Source organism: Primulina huaijiensis, chromosome 5 (genome assembly GCF_012295235.1).
Source record: "Primulina huaijiensis isolate GDHJ02 chromosome 5, ASM1229523v2, whole genome shotgun sequence".
Classification (NCBI taxonomy): Eukaryota; Viridiplantae; Streptophyta; class Magnoliopsida; order Lamiales; family Gesneriaceae; genus Primulina; species Primulina huaijiensis.
In genome coordinates, this window is record NC_133310.1 from 22,611,991 (window position 1) to 22,637,104 (window position 25,114).

Below are 25,114 nucleotides of genomic sequence, written 5' to 3' on the forward strand. Positions count from 1 at the left end.
TTTTTTAGTACCACCATGTCAAACTTGGCAAAGCTCGAATTCATTGCTCTTGATACTACGGGAAAAAATTATATGTCATGGACTCTCGATGTAGAAATGCATCTTGAGTCATTAGGTCTAAATGAGACCATAAAAGAAAATGGCATATGCACATCACAAGAAAAGGTAAGAGCCATGATATTTTTGCGTCGACATCTCGACGAGGGATTAAAATGTGAATATCTGATTGAAAAAGATCTCATGGCTTTGTGGAAGGGATTAAAAGAAAGATTCAAACATATAAGAGAAGGTATACTTCCGACCGCCCGGGATGAATGAAATACGTTGAGATTACAAGATTTTAAGAAAGTCAGTGATTACAACTCGGCGATGTATCGAATGATCTCGCAACTGAAATTTTGTGGGCATGAGATTACTGAATTGGAAATGCTTGAAAAAACATTTTCCACTTTTCACGCATCGAATATAACTCTACAACAACAATATAGAGTGCGTGGATTTTCGAGATATTCTGAACTAATCGCCTGTCTCCTTGTGGCGGAAAAGAATAATGAGCTTTTAATGAGAAATCATCAGGCACGACCCACTGGTTCAACGGCATTTCCTGAAGTAAATGTCGTAAGCAAAAATGAATTTAAACCTGGAAACCAAAATCAAAGTTATAGACAAGATTTTGGTCGAGGACAAAATCGAGGTCGTGGTCGTGGACGTGGACGTGGAAGTGGTCGTGGTCGTGGACGCGGCCGTGGTTTTGAAAATAATCGAGATAGTTATTTCTATAACTCATCTCAAAAGAGCGTCCCAAACCATCCACCGAAAAGGCATCAAGAGAATATGAGTGTTAATGAGAATCACTCAAAAAGATTTGAAAGTTCTTGTTTCAGATGTGGTACTCCAGGACATTGGTCCCGTATTTGTCGAGCCCCTGAGCACCTTTGTAAACTTTATAAAGAATCAATAAAGGGGAAAGAAAAGGAGACCAACTTTACTGAACACAGTGAACCTTTGAGTGGTTCAACTCATTTTGATGCTGGAGATTTTCTGATTGATTTCTCAGATAATGATCAATTTGATGGTGGAATAAATATGTAAAATATTTTATTTTTTATGTATTCGTATGATAATGTTTTATAGTATGTTATATTGTATTGTATTTTATTGTCAATAATTTTATTTCATTGCATATTTTTTTGAAGTTCAAATATGGAAAATGCTACGAACCAAGCTGAAGTTTGCATACCTGATAGTGGTACAACGCACACTATCCTCCGAGATAAAAGATATTTCTTGGAACTAAAACCAACAAAAACAACGGTGAATACAATATCAGGTCCTGTAGACTTGATTAAAGGATGTGGTAAAGCACAATTTTTGTTACCTAATGGTACAAAATTTTTGATCAATGATGCTTTATATTCACCACAATCGAAAAGAAATTTGTTGAGTTTTAATGATATATATTCCCATGGGTATGATACTCAAACAATGAATGAAGGGAATGAGAAATATATGTGTCTTACCACATATAAATCAGGAAAGAAATATGTGATTGAAAAACTACCAATGCTCCCTACTGGATTGCATTATACACATATACGTCCCATTGAATCAAACATGGTAATTGATAATTCTTCAATATTAACCAATTGGCATGATCGATTAGGACATCCTGGTTCAACAATGATGCGAAGAATTATAGAAAATACACATGGTCATCCATTGAAAGACCAGAAGATCTTTCAGAATAATAAGTTTCAATGTAAAGCATGTTCTCTTGGAAAACTTATTATAAGACCATCACCAGCCAAAATCCAAACTGAATCACCAATGTTTCTTGAACGTATTCAGGGTGATATTTGTGGACCAATCCATCCACCATGTGGACCATTCAGATACTTTATGGTATTGATTGATGCCTCCAGCAGATGGTCACATGTATGTTTATTGTCAACTCGAAATGTTGCATTTGCAAGATTACTTGCTCAAATAATAAAATTGAGGAATCAATTTCCCGATTATACAATCAAGAAAATTAGACTTGATAATGCTGGTGAATTTACTTCCCAGACTTTCAATGATTATTGTATGTCTATGGGAATCATTGTTGAGCATCCTGTTGCTCATGTACATACTCAAAATGGATTGGCTGAATCATTGATTAAACGTCTGCAAATGATTGCTAGACCAATGATTATGAAAACAAAGCTCCCTATTTCTATATGGGGACATGCAATTTTACATGCTGCTTCATTAATTCGCATCAGACCAAGTGCATATCATAAATACTCCCCATTGCAGCTTGCATTTGGTAAAGAACCAGACATTTCTCATCTGAGAATTTTTGGATGTATGGTGTATGTGCCTATTGCACCACCTCAACGAAAGAAAATGGGACCTCAAAGAAAGATTGGAATTTATATTGGTTATGATAGTCCATCGATCATTCGATATCTTGAACCACAGACAGGCGACGTGTTCACAGCACGTTTTGCTGATTGTCATTTTAATGAGGAAATCTTCCCAATGTTAGGGGGAGAACAGAAACATACCGAAAAAGAAATTACATGGTATGTATCATCATTGTTACATCTGGATCCAAGAACAAAACAATGTGAAAAAGATGTACAGCAAATTGTGCACTTGCAAAGAATAGCAAATCAAATACCAGATGCATTTGCAGACACAAAAGGGGTAACTAAATCATATATACATGCTGCAAATGCCCCTGCTCGAATTGAAATTCCGAAGAAACAAATTGAAGATAGTCATGATGTCATTAAACGCCTGAAGCGTGGAAGGCCAGTTGGTTCCAAGGATAAAAATCCTCGAAAAAGAAAATTCATAGAGAAACACAATGATCACAAAATAGAGAATGATGTTCCTGAAGAAACACATAATGATCACAAAATAGAGAATGATGTTCCTGAAGAAACACATGATGATGAAAATGTTTTGTCAGAACCACAAACTGACGAGAATCATGAAATCTCTATCAATTATATTAATACTGGAAAAATATGGAACCGAAAAGATATAGAAGAAATTGATGATATATTTTCTTATAATGTGGCAATCGACATCATAAATGATAATGAAGATCATGAACCAAAATCTTTTGGTGAATGTAAAAATCGGCAGGATTGGATAAAATGGAAAGATGCCATCCAGGTTGAATTGGATTCGCTAAATAAACGTAATGTTTTTGGACCTATAGTCCTTACACCTGAAGGTGTAAAACCTGTTGGATACAAATGGGTTTTTATTCGAAAGCGAAATGAGAAAAATGAAATAGTAAGATATAAAGCTCAACTTGTCGCACAAGGTTTTTCTCAAAGGCCTGTAATTGATTATGAAGAAACGTATTCTCCCGTGATGGATGCAATTATGTTTCGGTATTTGATTAACTTGGCGGTATCTGAAAATTTAGAAATGCGTCTTATGGATGTTGTTACAGCTTACTTATATGGATCACCTGATAGTAATATATATATGAAAATCCCTGAAGGATTTAAAATGCATGAAGCACAAAGTTCAAAACCCAGAAAATGTTATTCTGTGAAATTACAAAGATCATTATATGGGTTAAAGCAATCGGGCCGAATGTTGTATAATCGACTATGTGATCACTTGATTAAAAAGGGATATGTAAAAAATTCAATATGCCCTTGTATTTTCATTAAGAAAACAACATCCGGATGCGTAATTATTGTTGTATATGTTGATGATTTAAACATCATTGGAACGAAGTATGACGACCAACATAGTCGATAAGGACCACAGCTAATTGCGAGTTTGTCTTATTTCCTTGGTCTTTGTTGGGATATTCACCGTTTCACACTTATTTTTATGCTTTATTATTATTATAACAATAAGTTATTTGAGTTAAATGCATTGCTGTCAATGGAGACCCTTTAATATTTTGGGCACTTAGGATTTTTCAAAAAAATAAAATAAATAATAATGTCTTTTTTTATTTGATGTGCTGATTATGACGTCTATGTACCTCCTGGGATAATCGATGAATAATAATAATAAAAATAAATATAGCAATCAATGGAATCATATTCTTTCGTAGTGGAACAGAATCTCCAAAACATAGAATATGAATGAACATAATTTGTATACGAAAACTTGTATTTTTTTTATCAAGCATGTTTACGTAATTGTTATTTTGGTCCTTTATATTATCATTTAGATCTATCTAAGTCATTTATATTTAAATGTTATCATTTTAATCATTTTTTTATTGAAGTGTTAATATGACATTACACATGTAAACATCACGTACTCACCTACAACTATATGAGCATCAGGTCAGCGACATGCTGGCACTAGGTTAACAGCTTAACGCTATGTCAAAGGATTAATATTGCCAAAAAAAAACATATTAAAATTGAAACTCGATAGTCCATAACATATATAAAAAAACCAAACAATAAAAAGAATCGGATAATATGTTCTGAAAACCCAATTATTTGGATTTTCCTCATGAGTAAAGACAACAGCAGTAGACCAAGTTGGCAGTTCTTTCGGGAATGTTTTCACAAGGATGCATATGTCCAAATGCTTCCACAAAATAGGATTATTATGTCTCTTTTTTAAATATTTCTATGTTTATATTTGTCCTCTCTCGATTCTTTGTTTTAAAGTTATGTTGGAATATATATATATATATATATATATAGAAAGAATTGTATGCCCAATTCGATAAAATAGAAGGACGATTTTCTTTTGCATAAAACTTGACAGAATTTACGATCTTTACATTAAATATGGTCGATATCCCGCAATTTTTGGTTCCGGAGATAGTGAGTGAATCGAAATCACACTTGCGGTTCTTTCCTGAATAATTTCCACTGAATTCCGAAAAACCTTTAAAAAATCTAGAGGATATATCGAAACTCACTAAAATTTTGATGGAGATTTTACAAAATCAAATCAGACTTGTGAAATTAAAAAAAAATTTAAAATCGATGTTTTCTTTGTACTAAGGTTTGCAACTTCTACATAATTATTTTAGAAAAAATATATATAACAGTACGAAAATCTAAAAAATTTAAAATCTATTGAGTATTGCTCATTATTATATTATATTTTAATATGACGTAATTCAAGATTTTTATTTGGAATGGACATTACATATTTTAGTAAAAAAAAGCTATATGAATATATAATGCACAATTTTTTATTATTTATGGAGATTAAATTCATTTTTTTTAAAAAAAATACATGTTATAAATCTTTTTGCCCCTTCCACAACCTCGAACATGCATTCTGCGCACATCATATGACAATGATTTTAGATCATTTTACATATAAATGCAAATAAAAAATAAATATTCATTTATGTCTTACTTTTTTTCCCCAAAAGTATAAAGTTTAGTATTGGCTTAGAAAGAAAAACCCGGACCCCGGACTTGTAAACATATTAAACAGAACATAAATTTGGCGACATGCTCTCATCTTTTGATAGTTAATTTGACAGGTCGAAAATGGAGATGGACATCAAAATGTTACAAAGGCTCCAAACTCACAAAGAAAGTATAGTGATTCGAAGCAATTAGAGGCCGATTTGATTCAAGCTCGAGCTGCAATCAAGAAAGCTAAAGGCCGGAACCAAACCGAAGAAGATCCCGAAGCTTATTTGAATAAAAAATTTGCAGGAATTGTTTGGAAATGGAGAAGAGATTCAAGATTTTCATATACGAAGAAGGGGAGCCCCCGGTATTTCACTTTTGCCCCTGCAAGCATACATACGCGATCGAGGGAATTTTTATACAGAATATGGAAGTTAGCCATTTTCGGACATTGGACGCAAAGCTCACCTGTTCTTCCTTCCATTCAGCGTAACTATGATAACACAGCTGATTTACGTGCGCGAATCCCATGAATGGAGTCTGATGTAGAACACGGCATCGGATTATGTAAATTTTGTTTCTCACAAGTTTCCTTACTGGAATCGAAGCCTTGATGCTGATCATTTCGTGCTTGCTTACCATGATTGGGTGTGAAAAAATTATTTTTTTATGTAATGAAATGCTTGAATTTTACTGCATGGATTGCATATTATATATATAAATCTTATAAAGTGATTGTGTCTTGCAGTGTGACACACAAACGAATATGATGTCCATTTAATTTAGGGACCAGAGAGTTCTTCTCCAATCCCAAACCTGTATAAGAACGCCATCTGAGCATTGTGCAACGCCAACACCTCGGAAAACTTCAACCCATCTGAAGGCGTATCTATCCCCGAAATCTTCCTCCCTGGAGGGATCACCAGCGGCCTCATTGGTAGCCTGCCGCCCTCCCAAAGACCCATACTCGTCTTTTACGCTGGCGGCGTCCATGGTCCAATCCGCCCTATCCTCTTCGAACTCTAGGAAAACAAGACAGACCCGGATGTTGAAATCTACAAATACCTGCCCAAAAACATCTCCTACCATGGCATGATGCTAAAAAGCCGATACTGCATCTGCCCCAGCGGCTACGAAGTTGCGAGCCCGAGAATGGTGGAGGGGCTCTATCTGGGATGCGTTCCTGTACTGATAAAAGATAGTTATGTCATCCCTTTCAGCGATGTTTGGAACTGGGAGACATTCGCGGTCATTGTTCTTGTGAAGGATATTCCAAATTTGGAAAAATAAATGATGGCTATTCCGTTGAGGAAGTATATGGAGATGCAGAGAAGAGGTACAGATGAGGAGGCATTTTGAGGTTAATTCGCCTCCTAAACGTTACGATGTGTTTCATATGATATTGCATTCGATTTGGCTTCGTAGGCTTGATGTTAGGTTTGACGATGAAGAAGGTAGTTGATGATTCTATGGCTCAAATTTACATATGTAAGCCTATTAAGTCTTGTAAACTTCAAAATTTATCAGACCTCGTGTATATAGAGTTTTTGAATGTATATATTACTTAACCATCTAGGTTTTACCAAAATTGACCAACTAATTAATGGGCCAAATCAACACTACAACATTTCAAACACAATGAATAGTTTAATTTTTTTGTTGAATATTGATGCAAGTATTGACATCGTCTTTCTCAATAAAGGTAAACCTTTAAATTTCACTCAATCCCTAGTGAATTATGCCAATCAGCGACGTAAAAATTTTCTTGTAGAATTATGAGAGNAAAAAAAAAAAAAAAAAAAAAAAAAAAAAAAAAAAAAAAAGATATTGAATCGGCAAACTAATCATCCCTCTCAAAAGTACGTACCTTGTATAGTTAGGGCCTAACTAGGATTAGGATTATCATCACTACATCTTTAGTTTAAGGGGAAATATAAACAAACAAAGGAAATAGCAAGCCATTAGGTCATTTCGTTTTAAGGCATATTAGCCCAATATGGAGGGTTCATCACAGCTTGATTGTAGTCCTCCATGTTCAACAAAGAGTTGCATTCTGTAATCTGATGAACTCCACCAGGGTTAATGGATGCTGGGATCGACGTGCTCTCGACCGTTTCTTCACCGGACACTTCTGTGTAGCCTGTTGAGACTTGCTTCTTTGCCACTTGCTGCTTCAGTACAATAGCCCTCAATGCCAAAACCTAAAGTTGATTTGTGGAAAGAAAAATATATTTATGAGCCCAAAACTTTGTATTGTATATGAGAATTATAAAGTGTGCACTATTTCAGGGCTTTGTTTGTTGAAACTGAGACTAACTGAAATATATAGTTTTTATGTTTTCATTATTTTTAAAAAGTTGGCATAAAATTTTGAAGTTTTTTTTTTAGTACTCCCATTTTTCAAATAGAATAAAAGTGGGGGTCAAATACTGTAAAGCTCTGAAATCTGATTTTTTTTAAAAAAAAACCCAAGAGTCATAAATACATGAGATAAATTTATAAATTCATGGTTGATGGCAGAGGACATCTCTAACAACCTTTTTATGTGTTCCGAGGACGTCAAATAAAAACATGTATAAATGATGTCTGTCCCCTCATAAAACAATGGATAGAAGCACATCGACCAAGTAGGGACTCTATTAAATAATAAGTTTTTTTTAAAATAACAAGTTAGATACTAATAATCGCCATGCATTCGCAGAAAACTTCAATATAATAATTTTCCCATGATTTAATTTATTTTTAAATATGTTGGTCAGTGAGGAATCCGGTGAGAGAGATGAATTGCCATCTCTTGGTAATTGAAAAAGATAAATATGTTGTATTATTTCGGAAAAATTTATGTTCTACTTTAAGTTATAATCTCAGTAGTAGACTGGATCTTCGACTCCCTAAATCCTGTAGGTTATTATCAGTTAAAGGAATTCATAGGCCAAAAAAATTGACTATATGATTGAGCCGAATCTTGAAATTAGATACGCTAATGTAATCTAAAGGAATCCAACCAAGAACTATGATTAAACAAATTTACAAAAAATTACTCGTAAATTTAAATCATACCTCCTGTTGAAGTTTTTGCTTTTCCCTGGAAACATTATCAAACTCTTGCTTAAGTGCATCGTACAAGCGCTCGAGCTGTTTGGCCTTCCATCGAGCCCGCCGATTCTGGAACCATACAGCAATCTGTCGGGGCTGCATCCCCAGATCTCTCGCCAGCTTCATTTTCCTGTCAGGGTCCAGCTTGATCTCGTCCTGGAAACTGTTCTCCAGGGATTCCAGCTGCTCGTTGCTCAATCGTTTCTTCTTCAAGTCCTGCTGCATCCCGTAACTATGGTTTTTCTCTAGTAATGTTGGTAGCAGAGCCGCATGGTGTGTCCCCTGGATAGATTGCTGCTTCATTTCCAAACCTGCTGGAATGTGAAAATATGCAACATTTTCAGTTATCATTAATTATGGTAAAGAATTCTTGTAACATGCAGCTAAAGGGTCAGTCAGAGCCATCTTCTTACAATTTTGAATTTTTATGTAATTTTCCGAGGAAATTTTGATCCTTAATTATAAAACACCAAGGATGCTGCGCGTGTTTGATTCATATAATTTCTCGACTCAAAACATTTAGTGGCTATTTGTTTGCATCTACTTAAGAAAATTATTGTTTTCTGAACCAGCTTTTCAACAGATACACATACTATAAACCGGTTTTTTCAAAATTTGAAAATTCTGGCCTATATATTCCAAATGTAAACTCAACTAATTTTGCTTTAAAACCAAAATAAAAAGAGAAAAAGTGATTAAACTTACAACATCAACCTATATAAATCTCTTACCAGATACATGTGTAGAAAAATGTTCACAAACTTCTTTCGAAGTATTTAACCCGGATATAAAAGAAAGTTCAACCAAACACAAGCCCCTCATCATAAATCTACTTTCGCATTTCTTCGGCATGAATATCTGCTAGGTCTGAGACAGCTGCTTATATAGTCGGTCCATGCAAGAACAACATGAGAAAATCAAAAGTAAATTACCTGAAAATTGGTCATAGTTATAGTTGTGGAGAAAACCAAAAGAATTCTCAGGTTGATGAGAAACAAAGGGAACTCTCGGATTACCATTCCAATCCATTACTGAAGAAAATTAGACCGAACCCTCTCGTATACCCCTTTCAAACAGACAATATACAGAATCCCGAAATTAGGTATATATATCTATATAGAAAAATGAGAGATGGAAGTTGCTTTGAAGCTCTCTTTTGAAGGGTTAGAACCAAGAGTTACAAGAATATCGTCCGCAAGAGAAAGAAAAAAGGGGGATGGCTTTTTTGTAGGCCGAGATCCATGCATGCCACTTACTTTTGACGCAACTAATAAATACTACTACCATAGTACTACTATTCCTTTTCATATATTTTTAATTTTACACAATTCCTATTAAATATTTTTCACATAATATATAATATATACTTGTTACACGACACACAATATTTCTAGGATATTTTAACTTTCAAAATATTACATAATTGCAACTAAGTTAATTATCATTTTTTTAAAAAAAAAAAATTAGTTTGGCACACATGATATATATCAAAGATCAGTGACAAAGTAAAAGGCAGACAGATTGGATGGTCCACTCTCTCTTTTAATATTTTGTTTACCGTTATATATATACACACACTTATACACATATTATTAGTATGCATGTAAAAATAAAATCTCTTTTTTTTTTAATTGTTATTTTATATTATATATAACTTTGACCCCCTGGCCGAGGCCATATATATATAATATATATGAAAAATAGTGTGTGCTTAAGAGAGAAAAAGGGTTTGAAAGTTCAAATTAAGAAAAGGAAAAATGAGGAGATGTTGTCGGTTGGATGTAAGTAGAAATCAAAGGTCGTAATCTGGTCCCCATTAAATCCCTGTCCTTTGCAGCTGACAATATGCCTACCCTTTCTCACGCCTCCTTGGCTACTTTTTCTTACAATTTGTTANAATTAAAATGGTTCAGAGTAGTACAATTTTAACGACATGCATGCATCCAAAGATTCGGACTGCTGCGCCCTTTGGTCCATTATATTAACAATCTGTGAATCGAGGATGAAGCTTTGGGTGGTTTTCTTAAGATATTGCAAACAAGGAATCAGTATACACAGTCTGCCACGTTTTAACAACACCCTGCATGCCCCCAAATTTCAAGACTCGTCATCAAATTGATGACACACTCGCGCGCGTACACACATACACATATATATATATATATATATATCTAGATTAATGACTTGTTTTAAATTTCGTGGTAAATTCAACCTTCTTAATCTTCTTTCTGCTGAATTCTGAATCCTTTTATTTTTACTGCTGTCGCATTCAATTATTTAACTTATAAATCGCAACGTATGTGCTAACAGTGGGGAGGCTGGGTTGGGACAAAGGAACATAGCTCGTACTTGAGTAATGTCCATTAAATAAAGGTTAAGAGATCTAAATTCCATTCTTTGAATTTTTATTATATTAATACCCTTCATATGATAAAGAGATCAATTAATTTTAACAAGAAAACTTATATCTAAATTTTAAGTATAACATAATGGACAAGAGATCTTGATCACTTTACATTTTAGTTTTCAATTTCTAAAAAAATATAATCGCTCTAATTAATGAAATAATCTATATATATTTAAATTAATAAATTATATAACGGAATGCATATATGCAATGTGTTGCAAATGAAAATAAAATTATTATTATTATTATTATTATTATTATTATTATTATTATTAATAATATTATTATAAGAATAGTAATACTAATAATCGCACCGATTTAAAGAAAAAAATAAAATAGGAATGGAGGCACAAAGGCGCCGATCCCTAAGTCTTCTGTCCGTTCAAATTGGGGGCACGCCGTTTTCGTAGGGGGAGGGGGTCGTCTTATTGTACAACAACTTAAACGGATGGTGCAACTGCCGACCTAGCTGTACTAATTAAATTGATTACGTAAAATTGAACCGAACATGTGGATATTTTTTTTAATTAATAATTATCACCAAAAAGAAATTAAATTCAATATTAATTATCTTATTTATTTATTGTACATAAAAGCATGTAACATGAAATGGTCCATGAACTTGGCGCCTATATATATGCTCAATTATTTTGAAATATATTTTGATTCATCAGGTAAATAAAGAGGACGAGTTATTGGTTCTTCGTAGCAATTTAATCCATAAAAATTTATAGGTTAATTGAAAACCCATCGACCACATTTATATCTCTTAAATTCAAGAATTTTAATATATAATCATTTATTTTTTTTTATGATTCATAAATTATATTTTAAAATATCCTTCTTGAGTATCCCCGTTGACAATATAATTATGATTAATATAAAAGTATTTTAATGGATGATCAACAAATATATAATATTTTTATCTTATTTTTCATCGGAAGTATAATACGGGCGACACTACACACAACACCACATCAATGTCGTATTGGTGTCACATCGGCTCCATATTGAAAAAAATAACTAAAATTGTCGATAAAAAAACAAATATAACAGACTAAAATTGAAATTTATCAAACATAGAAGAACCAAATCGCAAACTTACATAACCAAAATACAATTTCTTCAATTTATTTAAACAAAAATTTAAACTTCTGTTTTCATATATAGCTATATATATAGTTGTAAATTCAAATATATACATACATATTCTTGGTCAGTTTTTGCGCGCCTCATTAAAGCAAAAAAATAAAAATGATATAGCAAAATTAAATGTGAGACATATGCATATACGTCAGTCATCATATATGAAGGCAATAAAGGAATGCAAAATTTAAAAATATTTACTAGTTTGGTTGTGAAATAAAGTTTATAAAAGCACAATTCATTACTCTATACCTCAACGACCAACAAACAAGTTTAATACACGAATCCCACCTTACATTCATCGGTTGTATTTAGTTGACTCCAGTGGACCAAGAAATTTCATCGTTTGTTCTAATTAAATACTATATATATTAACTAATCTCATGTATTTAGAGTACTCCCAGCTCAAGGATTTGCTTAAATTTTAATTAATACAAAGTAAAATAATTGATAATGACTTGATCAGACTTGTAAAACTTGATGATGGAGACTAAGTCCATGTAGCTTAGCTAGGATTGATTAATTTATGCAACGTATATATAAATATGTGCATACACACACCAACTGTTTCATAAATAACGCAGACATTACTTAAATGTTAATTGGGGGGTGATATTGTAATTTGTAAGTACTTCAATCGCTCAACCACCAGAGGCATACACTTGTCCATGTCTCATAAAAATCACCAAAACTCATTATATATCAATCACTGACCTATTGTAATAGCTAAATTCAAAACGCAAGAATTTAATCAAACATATTGTATGAGTAGCTAGCTAGGGTTGCATGTGATATTGGGTTCAGACATAACCCGACAGGAGTTGGGTTTGGATTAAGCAGGTCAGATTCATTAGCTACTCGATGAGTACTATACTATTGAGTGTGCATGTATGTCAAGTTTGAGAGCATGCGGATCACCTACTCGACCTAGAATATTGTCGGTGTATATATATATATATGTATATATGTTTGGCCGCAAACAGTATCCTAAGAAGCCAAATATTGCTAGCAGATCAAATGAATTTTGTGAAGCCATTGGCGTAACAGCAACTACTTTACCACTTAGATAATAAGTCGATATATATCCATGATGTGAGGATAGAGATGTGAGGATAGAGATGCAGTACAATATGAATGTAGAACATATTTGTTTTCGAAATTCAATGTGTAAGAATAACTGATGAAAATTAATTATTATGAATACATGAAAAAAAATTATAATTAAATACAACTTTTGTGAAGCAAGTTGAAATTTGAGTTTATTAAAAATCAAGCAAATAGTTGTGGACAAGTTTGAATTATGTTTTCTCGTTTCTAACTATTTAGTTTATTTTCAATTGCATACACTGTGATAAATCATAAATACTCGCATATTTTGACAACTAATATTTTCTATTGTTTTTCCAAAAAATTAAAACTAGCCATGAGACAAGCAAGTGTGTGTGTGTGTGTCTTTTTTTTTTTAAAAAAAAAAGAGTCAAATTTTGAAACGAGAAGACGAAATTATGGATAGTAGGTCAAAAAACAATCAACGGGCTTAGATACTGGGCCTATCAACTCTTAAATGGGCTCCAATGTACGAATAGTTATTCAAAGCCCAAAATCTCGAAAACAAATCTCCCTCTATTTCGAATTTTACGTCCACAGCCAANAAAAAAAAAAAAAAAAAAAAAAAAAAAAAAAAAAGGCTTCACTGAAGGAGAACCTTCGATTTGTGTTTGTTTCTGAGGCTAAATTTGCAGTCGACGGTGAAAGAAAGACATTAGAATAATAATAACAATGACAATGAAAAGACACGAAACAAACCTTGGAATTTCCGACATCTGTGGTCAGGACATTGGACATGGATGCGTGTCGCAAGCAAAGAGTGTCGCAATGTATAGACATACATCCGCAGGTGAAATTTCGATCTTTATACATACCCTTCTGCCTTTCCATTGTATAACAAAAGGTAGACGGATATTTGTTCGTTTCGGATTACAGTTTTGTTTTGTCGGCTGAAAAAGACAGCGGCAGTATAATTTTTTTTTTTAAAAAAAAAGAAATAAAGAAAAGAAACAAAGGGATCACAGCATTTGAATTAGTTGAGATGTTTTTCTATAAATTATTTCTTTCCCAACTTTGTAAGTTTTTTTGGAACCACAATTTTTCTAATCAGCATGTTGAGAAAACATATTCAAATAATAATTAAACAACAACCTTGCGTTCTGATCTATTAATTCTTTAAACTATAAACGATAACGTCCGAAATTTCGTGACATATATAAATTCGTGAGTGATTTTTTACAATAAGACAGAATGGGAAAAGATAACGTAAGATTGCGAATTAAGTTGGTAAGCCTTGAAAAAAAATTAGATAATAATTAATTAAATTTATCATTTCATAAATAAAAATCAATAAAAAAATCTTAAAAAATTTTAATTTTTGGTTTCAAACTTTTATATGTTATCTAAAATAATAGCACAAAAACATTCCGGCAATAAATATATTCTTCTCAGCCCACAGGCCAACCCACCTGCAACCCTCATGGCCTAGCCAGTTTAAGCCCATTTTGAACGGGTCAGTATAATTTCAACCAAACAACTTAAATTGTTTGCCAGGACGACAAATCCACATTGACGGCCATATTAAAAGTGAGCAAACCATTCAACTTATGCACTGAAGTTTAATAGACCAAGTCAAGCGTTTTCACAACTAAACCGTCACAAACTACACAATATCAAAACAACTACGAGGCTCCCAAGTATATAATTAAATGTCAAACCTACGGAATATTCATCAAATCCCAGTTTATGATACGTAAGGGTAATTGCAGAATATTATTATTCATTGCAAAAAAAAAAAAAAAATGCGAGGGACGTTGTCATATCGCTCAAAAACTATATTACAGAACAATCATTTAATCTTCAAGCTCTATAATCTTGACTACAGATGCATCCCCAACTTTCTGGCAGACCACGACTCGATCATGTGACTTGATCACCCCCGAGGCTTTTCCATGATCTAGTGCGACTTTCAGAACTGATTCATTAGTTGCGTTAGTTGATTCGGCCTGCAATTATAGACCACATTTAGTTAGCCATCATCAAGATGATTTATGAAAATTCTATATGCCAAAACAGGTGGTTGTATCATGATAAAACCAAGAGCGTGCACCAAAAGATAAAATGAACTACGCAATGATGCTATGGAAATTAACAAATTGGTGCAACAGCAATATACGACTTCGAATCTTCTAGTACATGATATAACTGTCTGCCCTGATATGGCAAACTAAAAACATTGCACCACCTAAAGCTAAGAGAAACTCACGGGATGTCGAGGATCAGCAAGCAGAGGAAAAAGACCACGAACTAAGAGTGACTGTCTTGCCTGAAAATTCAAAATTAAATCCATCAGCATCGGTTGCAACATAGTTATATGACTAAAAATATCAGGAGAAAAATAGTGAAGCAAGAAGAAAAATAATGGCATAAATTGAGAGAACATGTGGAACACCAAGCTGATCATTTAGCAAATGAGGGACGAGAACAAACTATGTTATTTACTGGACCATAAAGTAATATATTTCTTGGAGTACCAATGTTCTTGTATCAGATCTATAATGCCCAAAAGCCAGTATAAAATTTTTTAATCCTTTCGCACTGACACGATGTCAATAATAACAATCTAAATCTGACGGTAAAACCAGAAAATAAAAGCAAGCTTCTACAACAGGCATGGTCGGCCTATAAAGGACATACCTCAAATGCACCACTAAAACTCCACTTCAATTGATTTGTCTTGAGCCGAGGGATAACAACTGATAAAACAGGCATGGTCGGCCTATACTTTGCTATCAACCTGCATAAAAAGACAACGTGTGAAGTCAAGTTAGAAACATACTTTCACAACATTTCAGGATATTAAATGCAGATTCAGTCACAAAATATACTGAACCTTGCTGCCCTTCCAGAAGAGGTAAAGCATATTATAACAGATGCCTTCACTTTCAGGGCCGCACGAACCTAAAGATGAAATGCAGAAAGTGATTCATTAAATTAAAGGCATATATTTGAACATAGCAATTCAACAACAAAATATTTATATAATCACTTTTCCTTTTTTTTATTAGTTTCTTCTTCTCATCCTTCTATAGAATTTATTCTTACCGCAGAGGAGGCAATGGATTCCAAGTGAGTCATGGGTTCACCGACATATTTTACAGTTCTCTTGAAGTATTGGTCTTGATTGAATACCTTTTCTGCCTGTGAATTAATGTGGAAAACAGATAATATATTTAGCTAACACATAATGGTTGTGTACCACACTAAAAGCAACCAACAGAATGACATTGTTGTTAATAAGTGACGCGCTCAAAAAAGTATTCTGTAAACTCTTGGAAGCGAGAAGCAGAAGCACTAATATCCCCAACACAAAAATTAATAAAAATAAGAGGGAGAGGGGACTAAATAAAAATATTAAGTGATATAAAACCACAAACTGGAAGTAACTTAATTGATAATGACAACGCACATTAAGGTTTTACCTCAGCACAAATTTTGCCAACAGTAGAAATTGTTTCAACAGGGTACAGTCCGCGTAAGGTCTCAGCACCAAGAAGAATTGCATCACATCCTGAAACACAATCATTTAGTGTCAATATTGTTCAGTTGACAAATGGACAGGCTCAAGCATTGACAAATAAAGTATATTAGTCAAAAGTAACGTGCATAATAAAGAAGCTACAAAGTAAGAAACCTGTCACAACATATCCCTCCAATCCAACATCAAAACCTCAAATATATAAGTGCTAATGAAGTAGTATTAACTCTTTTCAAGCATTTTAGACAGAGACTAACCATCTAAAACAGCATTAGCAACATCAGTTGCCTCAGCACGAGTGGGCCTGAGATTGTCAGTCATACTATCAACAACCCGAGTAACAACTGCAGGCTTTCCAGCCATGTTACATTTATAAACAGCAGACTTCTGAAATAAGAACACCTGCAAAGAAAGGAAAAAGGCTGCTGCTAAATATTTTAAGGAGGTGGGTCGGTTCCGAAGAGTTAAAAAATCGGCCATAATTCTTACTGGGGATATATTAAGATATATATGCACAATAATAAATAAATAAAATTGGAAACAAAACCAAATAACTACAAACTGAAGTAACCACATATGATCTCACATGGAATTAACTGATCCGTGGTGCAAAAAGAGAAAGTAATACAGTTATCTCAAAGGAGATTCTCCTTAAAGTATATTGTAGTTAATGAAGGAGCAATATTCAGACAATATAAAAAAAATATATTGAGTGCATAATTGGCTAGTACAGAACAATGAATCGTCCTCTCAATAACTGGCACAGAACTACTGCGAAACATAAAATACAGCAATGGCGACCGACAAAGCTGTTTTTGCAAAAACTTAACCTCTTACTTTCTCAGGTGGGAGATCTATGCCAAGGTTCCCGCGAGAAAGAATGATACCATCTGCCTCCTGTAGGATCTCATCGAAATGGGTCAAACCCTGCAAATAGGGGATGCCAAAAGGGTACGCTGATGAGTTATCCAGAGTGTCTCGTTTTACAAATCCATCCTCAAATAAGAAGGAAATGCAAATCCCTCCACTATCTAACATAAAGAACTAAAGAGAGCCTCAATATTCACCTCTACATTTTCAATTTTAGCAAAGATTTGAGTCTGGCTAAGATCACCAAGCTTGGATAGATAGTTGCGAGCCTGCCCTTTTTAGACAAGTATTAGTGACCAAGTAACAAATGACTGGGAAAACACAAAAGAGGCACATTCACCAAATAAACAAATCAAAATGCTTTCTTGACCTTTTTAATTATACCTCGCGAACATCCTCCGCATGACGTGTATATGACAAAGATAGAAAATCGATTTTATTCTGAACACCCCACGAGCTGATAACCTGATTTTAAAAATAATACTAGACATATAAAATTAAAAAATAAATGGAATAGATAAAATCAAGAATGACAAGAAATACGAGACAATGAAGTTCTGCCATGTAAGCTTTCACGCAACTGTGTTAATTGTTTTGATTGATACTAAATATTTCTGAATCTAAATACCATCATACATTTATTTTGGTTTTACTAGTGTGATTCATGCGTAGAATAACTGCAAAAAATTCAGTATTAGATGGTTACACACTTTTTCTTCATTCTTACAATTTATTTTGGAGGAAGTGGCACACGAAAACTAGACCAAAAGAATGGTGACAATAGATTGTGAAGTTCACTGATTAACCCCTCGAAATTCTCCCTCATGGATACGAGGACATAGAAAAAACCAGATAATTATATAGCACAGTTAGGGGGCAGATCACCTGCTTGTCGTTGTCAGATAGAGTAGGAAGGTCTATACGAATTTGAGAAGCATGCAATGTAAACAATGATCCCGACAAGGTTGCAGAATTCTTGATAACACAAACCACGTCATCTCCTTGTACTTCATCCACCTGCCCAACCAAATCCTCAAATTTCATTTTCAAATAATGAAAAGAAAATAGCCGACAATTTATCCATAACATATGGCAATCTCAGAATTCACATTCATGTCAACTGACTGCTCTATTAGTGATTGAGGAGAACTTCCAGCATGACAAAAAAATACAAGAGGAATCTAAGAAAGCACATACTTCAAGAATTAAATTAAATGTAAATATACAACCTTTATTTTATTCACATTCCAGGCTAGATGTTTTGCGTGCATTCTGAGGTTTTTTCATGCTTGGAAAAATGTTTCAAGGAGAAAGTAAATTGTAAAAATAAAGAAAAAAATCAACAAAATCTGGTGCATTAGACGGTTGAGTTACGATAAATTATACAACACTGTAAACAAACTGAGTTTAGCAAAATCAAATCTCCACTTCATACCTCCAGCCAAACAGAAGTTGTTTCACTTCCAGTAAATAGGTATTGCCCCATAAAAATGGTGTCTCCCTTCTTCACGGCCTGCAAATAAGTAAATTTATCATAAGTGATCAAACAAATCCAAAAAACCCGACCAGAAAGCCTCAATTCCCGAAACTATTAGATAAGGTTCACACTATGTCTCTGATTTGGCCACAAGAAGTTAAATTTTCTTTTATGATGAGCCAAATAAGCAACAAAAATAAGATAAGAGTAAAATATGAGAGTTTCCGAACGTTTTGAGTAACTTGTTCAATAAGATTCGCAGTCTTCAATAAAGCAATACGCAAACGACATGATTTAGAAACATTGAGAACTGATAAGCGGTAATGACATAGCAGTAACCAGCATACAAACCTTAGACAGCCCAGTAAAGTTGATAGGCAACACTTCAGATGATGCTTCTTGACCCTGATCAGGAGTCAGAGTAACCTTCTCATCACCCTTAAGTGTTATAGCTTTCTCACTTTTATTAGCAACTTGTAACTCGGGGCCCACAGTATCCAGCATGACCTAAAATGTCAAAACCTAATGCATTATGTTTCACATTTTCATTGAACAATTCAAACCAAAAATATTTCTGAGAAATCATGAACATGACTATACAATTACACACAGATACTTTGTAGAGTGTGTGTGTGTGTATATAGACACACACGCACAATGTGCACATACAGCGCAGAGTTTTTTAGTGCTCTTAATAGCAATCTTCAAGTTCTCCAGCGTGCCCTTATGATACTCAGCATCTCCCCATGAAAAGTCAAATCTAGCCACTGTTCATTCAAATCGTAACAAAAATAACAATAAGAGGCATTCAACGAAGGTCAAAACAGAAAAAAAAAATAGTTTAATTTAATTACCTGACATCCCAGCTTTCAGACAATCGGAAATAACTTCGACGGATCGAGAGCGTGGCCCCAACGTCCCCACGATCTTCGCCAAGGCCGGAAAGAAGCTCTGTAGGTGCGCGTGGCAAATTTTTTAGCGAAACGCAAATCCGCACACAAACATAGATCTGGAAAACAAAAACAAATACAAAAACTTACCGCCTTTGATGGCTCGAGAATGGATGCCATTCGAATTGGCTCCTCGAGAAGCAAGTGACTCGAATGCATGTTTATCGATTTTCAGTTTCTCAGAGGCATTTCTCTCTGCAAAATCTGGAATATGTTGGTTTTGTTCTAGGTTGAGAAAGTAGCAGCAGCCAATGGAGAACAAAAAGGTCACCAACTCTTCAATGAATTATTGCCCGTAGACTCGAGGCCAAAAGGGAATAACTTTCCCTAAAAAAATGATTCCAATTTGTTAGTATAGATCTATAATAATTTGAGTAAGTCTACAGTTTCACTAATTTTTATCTGTGATACGGATCAATCTTATCGATATTCACAATAAAAAATAATACTCTTAACATAATAAGTTATATTTTTTCATGGATAACCCAAATAAGATACCGTTTCACAAAATACGATCCGTGAAATCATCTTTTTGCCTAATAATTTTTCTGAAAAAAATAATTATTCATTTCAATAAAAATGAATTTGGAAAACTGCTACAGGCATTAAAAATTTATGGTCCAAACACAACTTTCTCGAAATACTTCTATATCAAATTTTTAATTAATTTATTTATATTTATTATTATGTATTAATCAATGTTGTGGAAAACTATTTTAACTTATATTTTATAATAATTAATTAACAAAAACTTATATCATTAATCAATGTTGTGGAAAACTATTCTAACTTATATTTTATAATAATTAATTAACAAAAACTTATATCATTAATTAAATTAAAATAACACAAACCATCCGAGTATTTTGACAAGTGTCGACAACAAAACTTTATTTCTAAAATCTAAATAAATCGCAAATTCAAATGCCAACTGACAACTTGTAGTATTTATCCATGCATGTGTTCTAGGCCTGAAAAGAATAAATATATTTTTTATTTTGAGAACATTTGTTTTAGTTTTACAGTGATATTATATATTAATTGCTCCTACTGTTTATAATTAAATCACAAAATTATCATGCATATGCAGTTCTTATGCCAAAACACTAAAACAAATAAACAAAACTCAAATAATTGCATGCAATTTACTTGCATCTCATCTTTCTTTCACAAAAGTTACTTGAAACTAAGGAATTCTGGCTATCCATTTGAGATACCTATTCATCTTGTGTACATACATATAATAGTAACTTTCCCTCCAATGTGGGGAGCTCCTTGTGCGCGGCGTAGCATAAGGTCTAGCTGCTGTTGGTTGGCTGAGTCACCATGATTTAGCTCCTCTCACAATCCTGTCGGGCCAGGAGTGAGGGACGCCTAAGTTGAGCGATTTCACCTTTTGGAGCAATATAATAGTAACTTTTAAAACATAGAAAGTCAGATCCACCGTAGCATCCTGTGAAAATTCGAACACGGTCAAATTCTTTCCGTGAAGAGATTCATCTGGAAAGCGGGGGAACACTTCCAAGTCAAACTGTTTTCCAGACATAGTTAAGGTACATAGTGCTTCTGCATCGATATGAACATATTTAAACTACATAATTAGCATTTGTAGAATCATTTCTCCAAAAGTAAGAGGCAAAAGGGGTGTGTATCATCAAAGAAATCCAAGATTCACGATTAGAAAATAATTCGAAAAACTTACCTCCAGATATTTGTAACATGTAAAAGCACCGCCAATATCCTCATCTGCTACGTACTCTGATCAAGTGTCTCTGAAATTACATATGATTTCAAAACCTCGTTCAGTTGTTTGCTTTTGGGAAAAAATAGCGGTCAGCAATGGTCAAAAGTGTGAAGTTTTAATTGTACTTGATAATGTATTTCAAAACATGGAAGAGAGCAATTAAGTACACATGCACTTGATGTTGGGGAATTACACCCCCGAAGCGATGTCAACCCCAATGATAATATAGTACCCAAAAAATTGCGGAATAAAATAACCAACAAGAACACAAAGATTTATGTGGTTCACCCAATATAGGCTACGTCCACGGAGCACTGCAACTTTTATAACTGGAAGAAATATTACAACAAGTGTATACACCAATACACTCAATATCTCACACTCCCAACCCGAGTATACCGAGAAAATAATTTCTCTAACTCACACAAAGAGAATTCCCGCACTCAAGAAAAAAATACACTCTTTTTTTATCAAAGCTGAAAAGCTTTTGATTTTGGGATACAATAACTGAAGGAATTGAGCTTTATTTATAACTAAATTCCTTCATTCAATTTTATAACAAAACCGATGTGGGATATGTGGGAAAGCAAGTTTCTTAATTTTTTATTTATCGGGTCCCACCTCACCTAACATTTCTCCCACTTGAAGACTTGATTTCAATTATGTCTTCACACCATCATTGCAGCAGCTCATATATCTCCATTTATACTTGTAGTCCAACTGAAGTTGAACACAACTTCAGTTTGTCAATGGTTACTGTCTTCGTGAGCATATCGGCTGGGTTTTTACTTCCAGGAATCTTCTCCAGCATCAAGACTCCATCTTCCAGCACTAATCTGATGAAATGGTACCTAACCTGTATATGCTTTGTCCTAGCATGATAAACAGGATTTTTTGCTAAATGAATAGCACTCCGACTGTCACAGTATAATGTGCTATCTTCAAGCTTCTTACCTAATTCCTCTAGAAAGGATTTCAACCATATCATCTCCTTGCTAGCTTCTGTAACTGCAACATACTCAGCCTCAGTAGTCGAAAGCGCAACAATCTTTTGCAGCTTAGACACCCAGCTTACAACTGTACCACCTAATGTGAACACATATCCAGTAGTACTTTTCCTGCCATCCAGGTCACCACCCATATCTGCATCGACAAAACCCTGTAAGCAAAATTTTGATCTCGTGAAGCATAAAGAACAACTAGCAGTACCTTTCAAATACCTGAGAATCCACTTAACTGCTTCCCAGTGTTGCTTTCCTGGATTACTCATAAACCTGTTCACAACTCCCGCTGCATGTGCTATGTCTGGTCTTGTGCACACCATTGCATACATGAGGCTTCCGTCAGCAGAAGCATAAGGAACCTTATTCATATAAGCATGCTCCTGCTCCGTCGATGGTGGTTGTGCTTTGGTTAGTTTGAAATGACTAGCCAAAGGAGTACTCACAGATTTAGCTTCATCCATATTAGATCTGCTAACCACTTTTTTCACGTACTCTTCTTGAGCTAACTTCAAGAATCCATTCACCCGGTCTCTGAAGATCCTCATTCCAAGGATTTGCTTTGCAGAACCCAAATCCTTCATGGCAAATTCATTTGATAAATCTTTCTTGAGTATCAATTTCTTCCACACAAGCTCCAGCTATCAGCATATCATCTACATATAGCAGTAGTATGATATAAGAACCGTCAAACTTTTTCACATAACAGCAGTGATCAGCTTGACACCTTAAGAATCCATTTTCACTCATGAATCCATCAAACTTCTTGTACCATTGTCTTGGAGCTTGTTTGAGACCGTACAAGCTCTTCTCAAGTTTGCACACCATTCTCTCTTTTCCCCGTACTTCAAAGCCCTGTGGCTGCTTCATATAAATTTCTTCATCTAGGTTACCGTGAAGAAACGCAGTCTTTACATCCAACTGCTCCAAATGTAAGTCTTCCTTCGCCACTAGTCCAAGTACATTCCTGATAGTGGTTAATTTAACCACCGGAGAGAAAATCTCGGTGTAATAAATTCCTTCCCGTTGTTGGAAGCCTTTTACAACAAGTCTTTCCTTGTACCACTTGCTACCATCATGCTCTTCTTTTAACCGGTACAACCACTTGTTATGTAACGTCTTTTTTGCCTTGCGGAAGTTCTGTCAACTCCCACGTCTGATTGGATGACAGTGAATCCATCTCATCTTCCATGGCCAACTCCCACTTGGTTGAATCATCATTTTGCATCGCCTCTTCATAGGTCTCCGGTTCACATTTGTATGTCAGCAAAATATAGTGAAGTGCAGGGGAGTATCTATCAGGTGGTCTAATGGTTCTCAAAGATCTCCTGAGTTCAATCACCGGAGTTTGCGGGTCATCATCTTGTGCAGTTTCTTCTTCATCTTCCTGGTTACTGGTTTTTGATTCATTCACTGGAATGTTTGTCAATGGCACTTCATCAGTCTTTTTGACTTCAGGACATTCATCTCCAGCTCCAATGTCTGACTTGTCCTTGTACAGAAGTTTCTCATTAAAGATTACATCCTTGCTCCGAATGATCTTTCGATTTTGGTCATCCCAGAAACGATAACCAAACTCATTATCTCCATAACCAATAAAGAAGCATTTCTTTGATTTCGGATCAAGTTTTGTTCTGCTTGATGAATCAATATGAACATAAGATAGACATCCAAACACTTTCAAGAAAGTAAGGTTTACTTCTTTGCCGCTCCAAACCTCTTTGGGTATTTTGTAGTCCAGTGGTACCGAAGGTCCTCTGTTGATCAGATATGATGCAGTGTTAACAGCATCAGCCCAGAATGATTTTGGCAATCCAGAATGCAATCTCATGCTCCTTGCGCGTTCATTCAAGGTCTTGTTCATCCTTTCAGCTACACCATTCTGTTGAGGTGTACCAGGAATGGTTTTCTCCATCTTGATCCCGTTCTGTGCACAATATTTCTTGAACTCATCATCTTCATATTCTCCACCATTGTCAGACCGTAAGCACTTCACCTTCAAGTTGGTCTCATTTTCCACCATGGCTTTCCACCTTTTAAAGGTCTCGTAAACATCATATTTATTTTTCAGAAAATAAACCCAAACTTTTCTACTCGAATCGTCAATAAATGTGACATAGTATCTCGAGCCTCCAAGGGATGTCACAGGAGATGGTCCCCATACATCAGTATGAACCAGCTCCAACTTTGCTGCTTTCGGTTCTCTACCGCCTTTTGAAAAGCTCACCTTCTTCTGTTTTCCAAATGTACAACTTTCACATAGCTTGTTTTCAACGATCTTTAATTCCGGTAGCTTTCTGTTTGAAACAAACATCTTCATTCCCTTATCACTCGTATCCCCAAGCCTACTTTATTTCTCAAACTGGATGTCATATAAAGTGTTCCAGTTTTCTTTCCTCGAGCAACAATCATGGCTCCCTTTTTCACTCTCCAAGAACCATCACCAAAGGTCACCTTATGACCTTCGTCGTCAAGCTGTTC

At 34.5% G+C, this 25,114-nt stretch overlaps 2 protein-coding genes, 1 long non-coding RNA gene and 1 pseudogene across 4 annotated transcripts; 1 reads left to right on the forward strand and 3 right to left on the reverse strand.

Annotated features, from left to right (window-relative positions):
* The first annotated feature begins 4,772 nt into the window (after positions 1-4,772).
* LOC140977748 (probable glycosyltransferase At5g03795) lies at positions 4,773-6,819 on the forward strand (annotated as a pseudogene).
* A 371-nt stretch (positions 6,820-7,190) lies between these two features.
* Positions 7,191-9,675, reverse strand: LOC140977816 (putative homeobox-leucine zipper protein ATHB-51). Of its 2 annotated transcripts, none has more exons than XM_073442551.1 (3): positions 9,386-9,675; positions 8,418-8,764; positions 7,191-7,558 (listed from the first exon to the last, which is right to left on the reverse strand). In XM_073442551.1, the coding sequence occupies exons 1-3, from the start codon at positions 9,480-9,482 to the stop codon at positions 7,334-7,336; spliced, it is 669 nt and encodes a 222-aa protein (XP_073298652.1). In that variant the 5' UTR covers positions 9,483-9,675; the 3' UTR covers positions 7,191-7,333. The 2 variants fall into 2 exon arrangements, with proteins under 2 accessions (XP_073298652.1, XP_073298651.1); XM_073442550.1 differs by having other exon boundaries at positions 8,418-8,767.
* Positions 9,676-14,634: 4,959 nt separating this feature from the next.
* On the reverse strand, positions 14,635-20,219 carry LOC140977269 (pyruvate kinase 1, cytosolic-like). Its single transcript, XM_073441951.1, has 16 exons — positions 19,979-20,219; positions 19,793-19,889; positions 19,608-19,705; positions 19,290-19,445; positions 18,897-18,974; positions 18,347-18,478; positions 17,846-17,926; positions 17,659-17,730; positions 17,429-17,518; positions 16,849-16,993; positions 16,536-16,624; positions 16,159-16,254; positions 15,947-16,014; positions 15,751-15,850; positions 15,320-15,379; positions 14,635-15,059 (listed from the first exon to the last, which is right to left on the reverse strand). Exons 1-16 carry the CDS (start codon positions 20,045-20,047, stop codon positions 14,907-14,909), a joined length of 1,584 nt encoding a protein of 527 aa, XP_073298052.1. The 5' UTR covers positions 20,048-20,219; the 3' UTR covers positions 14,635-14,906.
* An 800-nt stretch (positions 20,220-21,019) lies between these two features.
* LOC140977136 (uncharacterized) lies at positions 21,020-21,785 on the reverse strand. Its single transcript, XR_012175365.1, has 3 exons — positions 21,591-21,785; positions 21,282-21,454; positions 21,020-21,113 (listed from the first exon to the last, which is right to left on the reverse strand). It is a non-coding gene; the product is annotated as an uncharacterized lncRNA (long non-coding RNA).
* Positions 21,786-25,114: the final 3,329 nt, after the last annotated feature.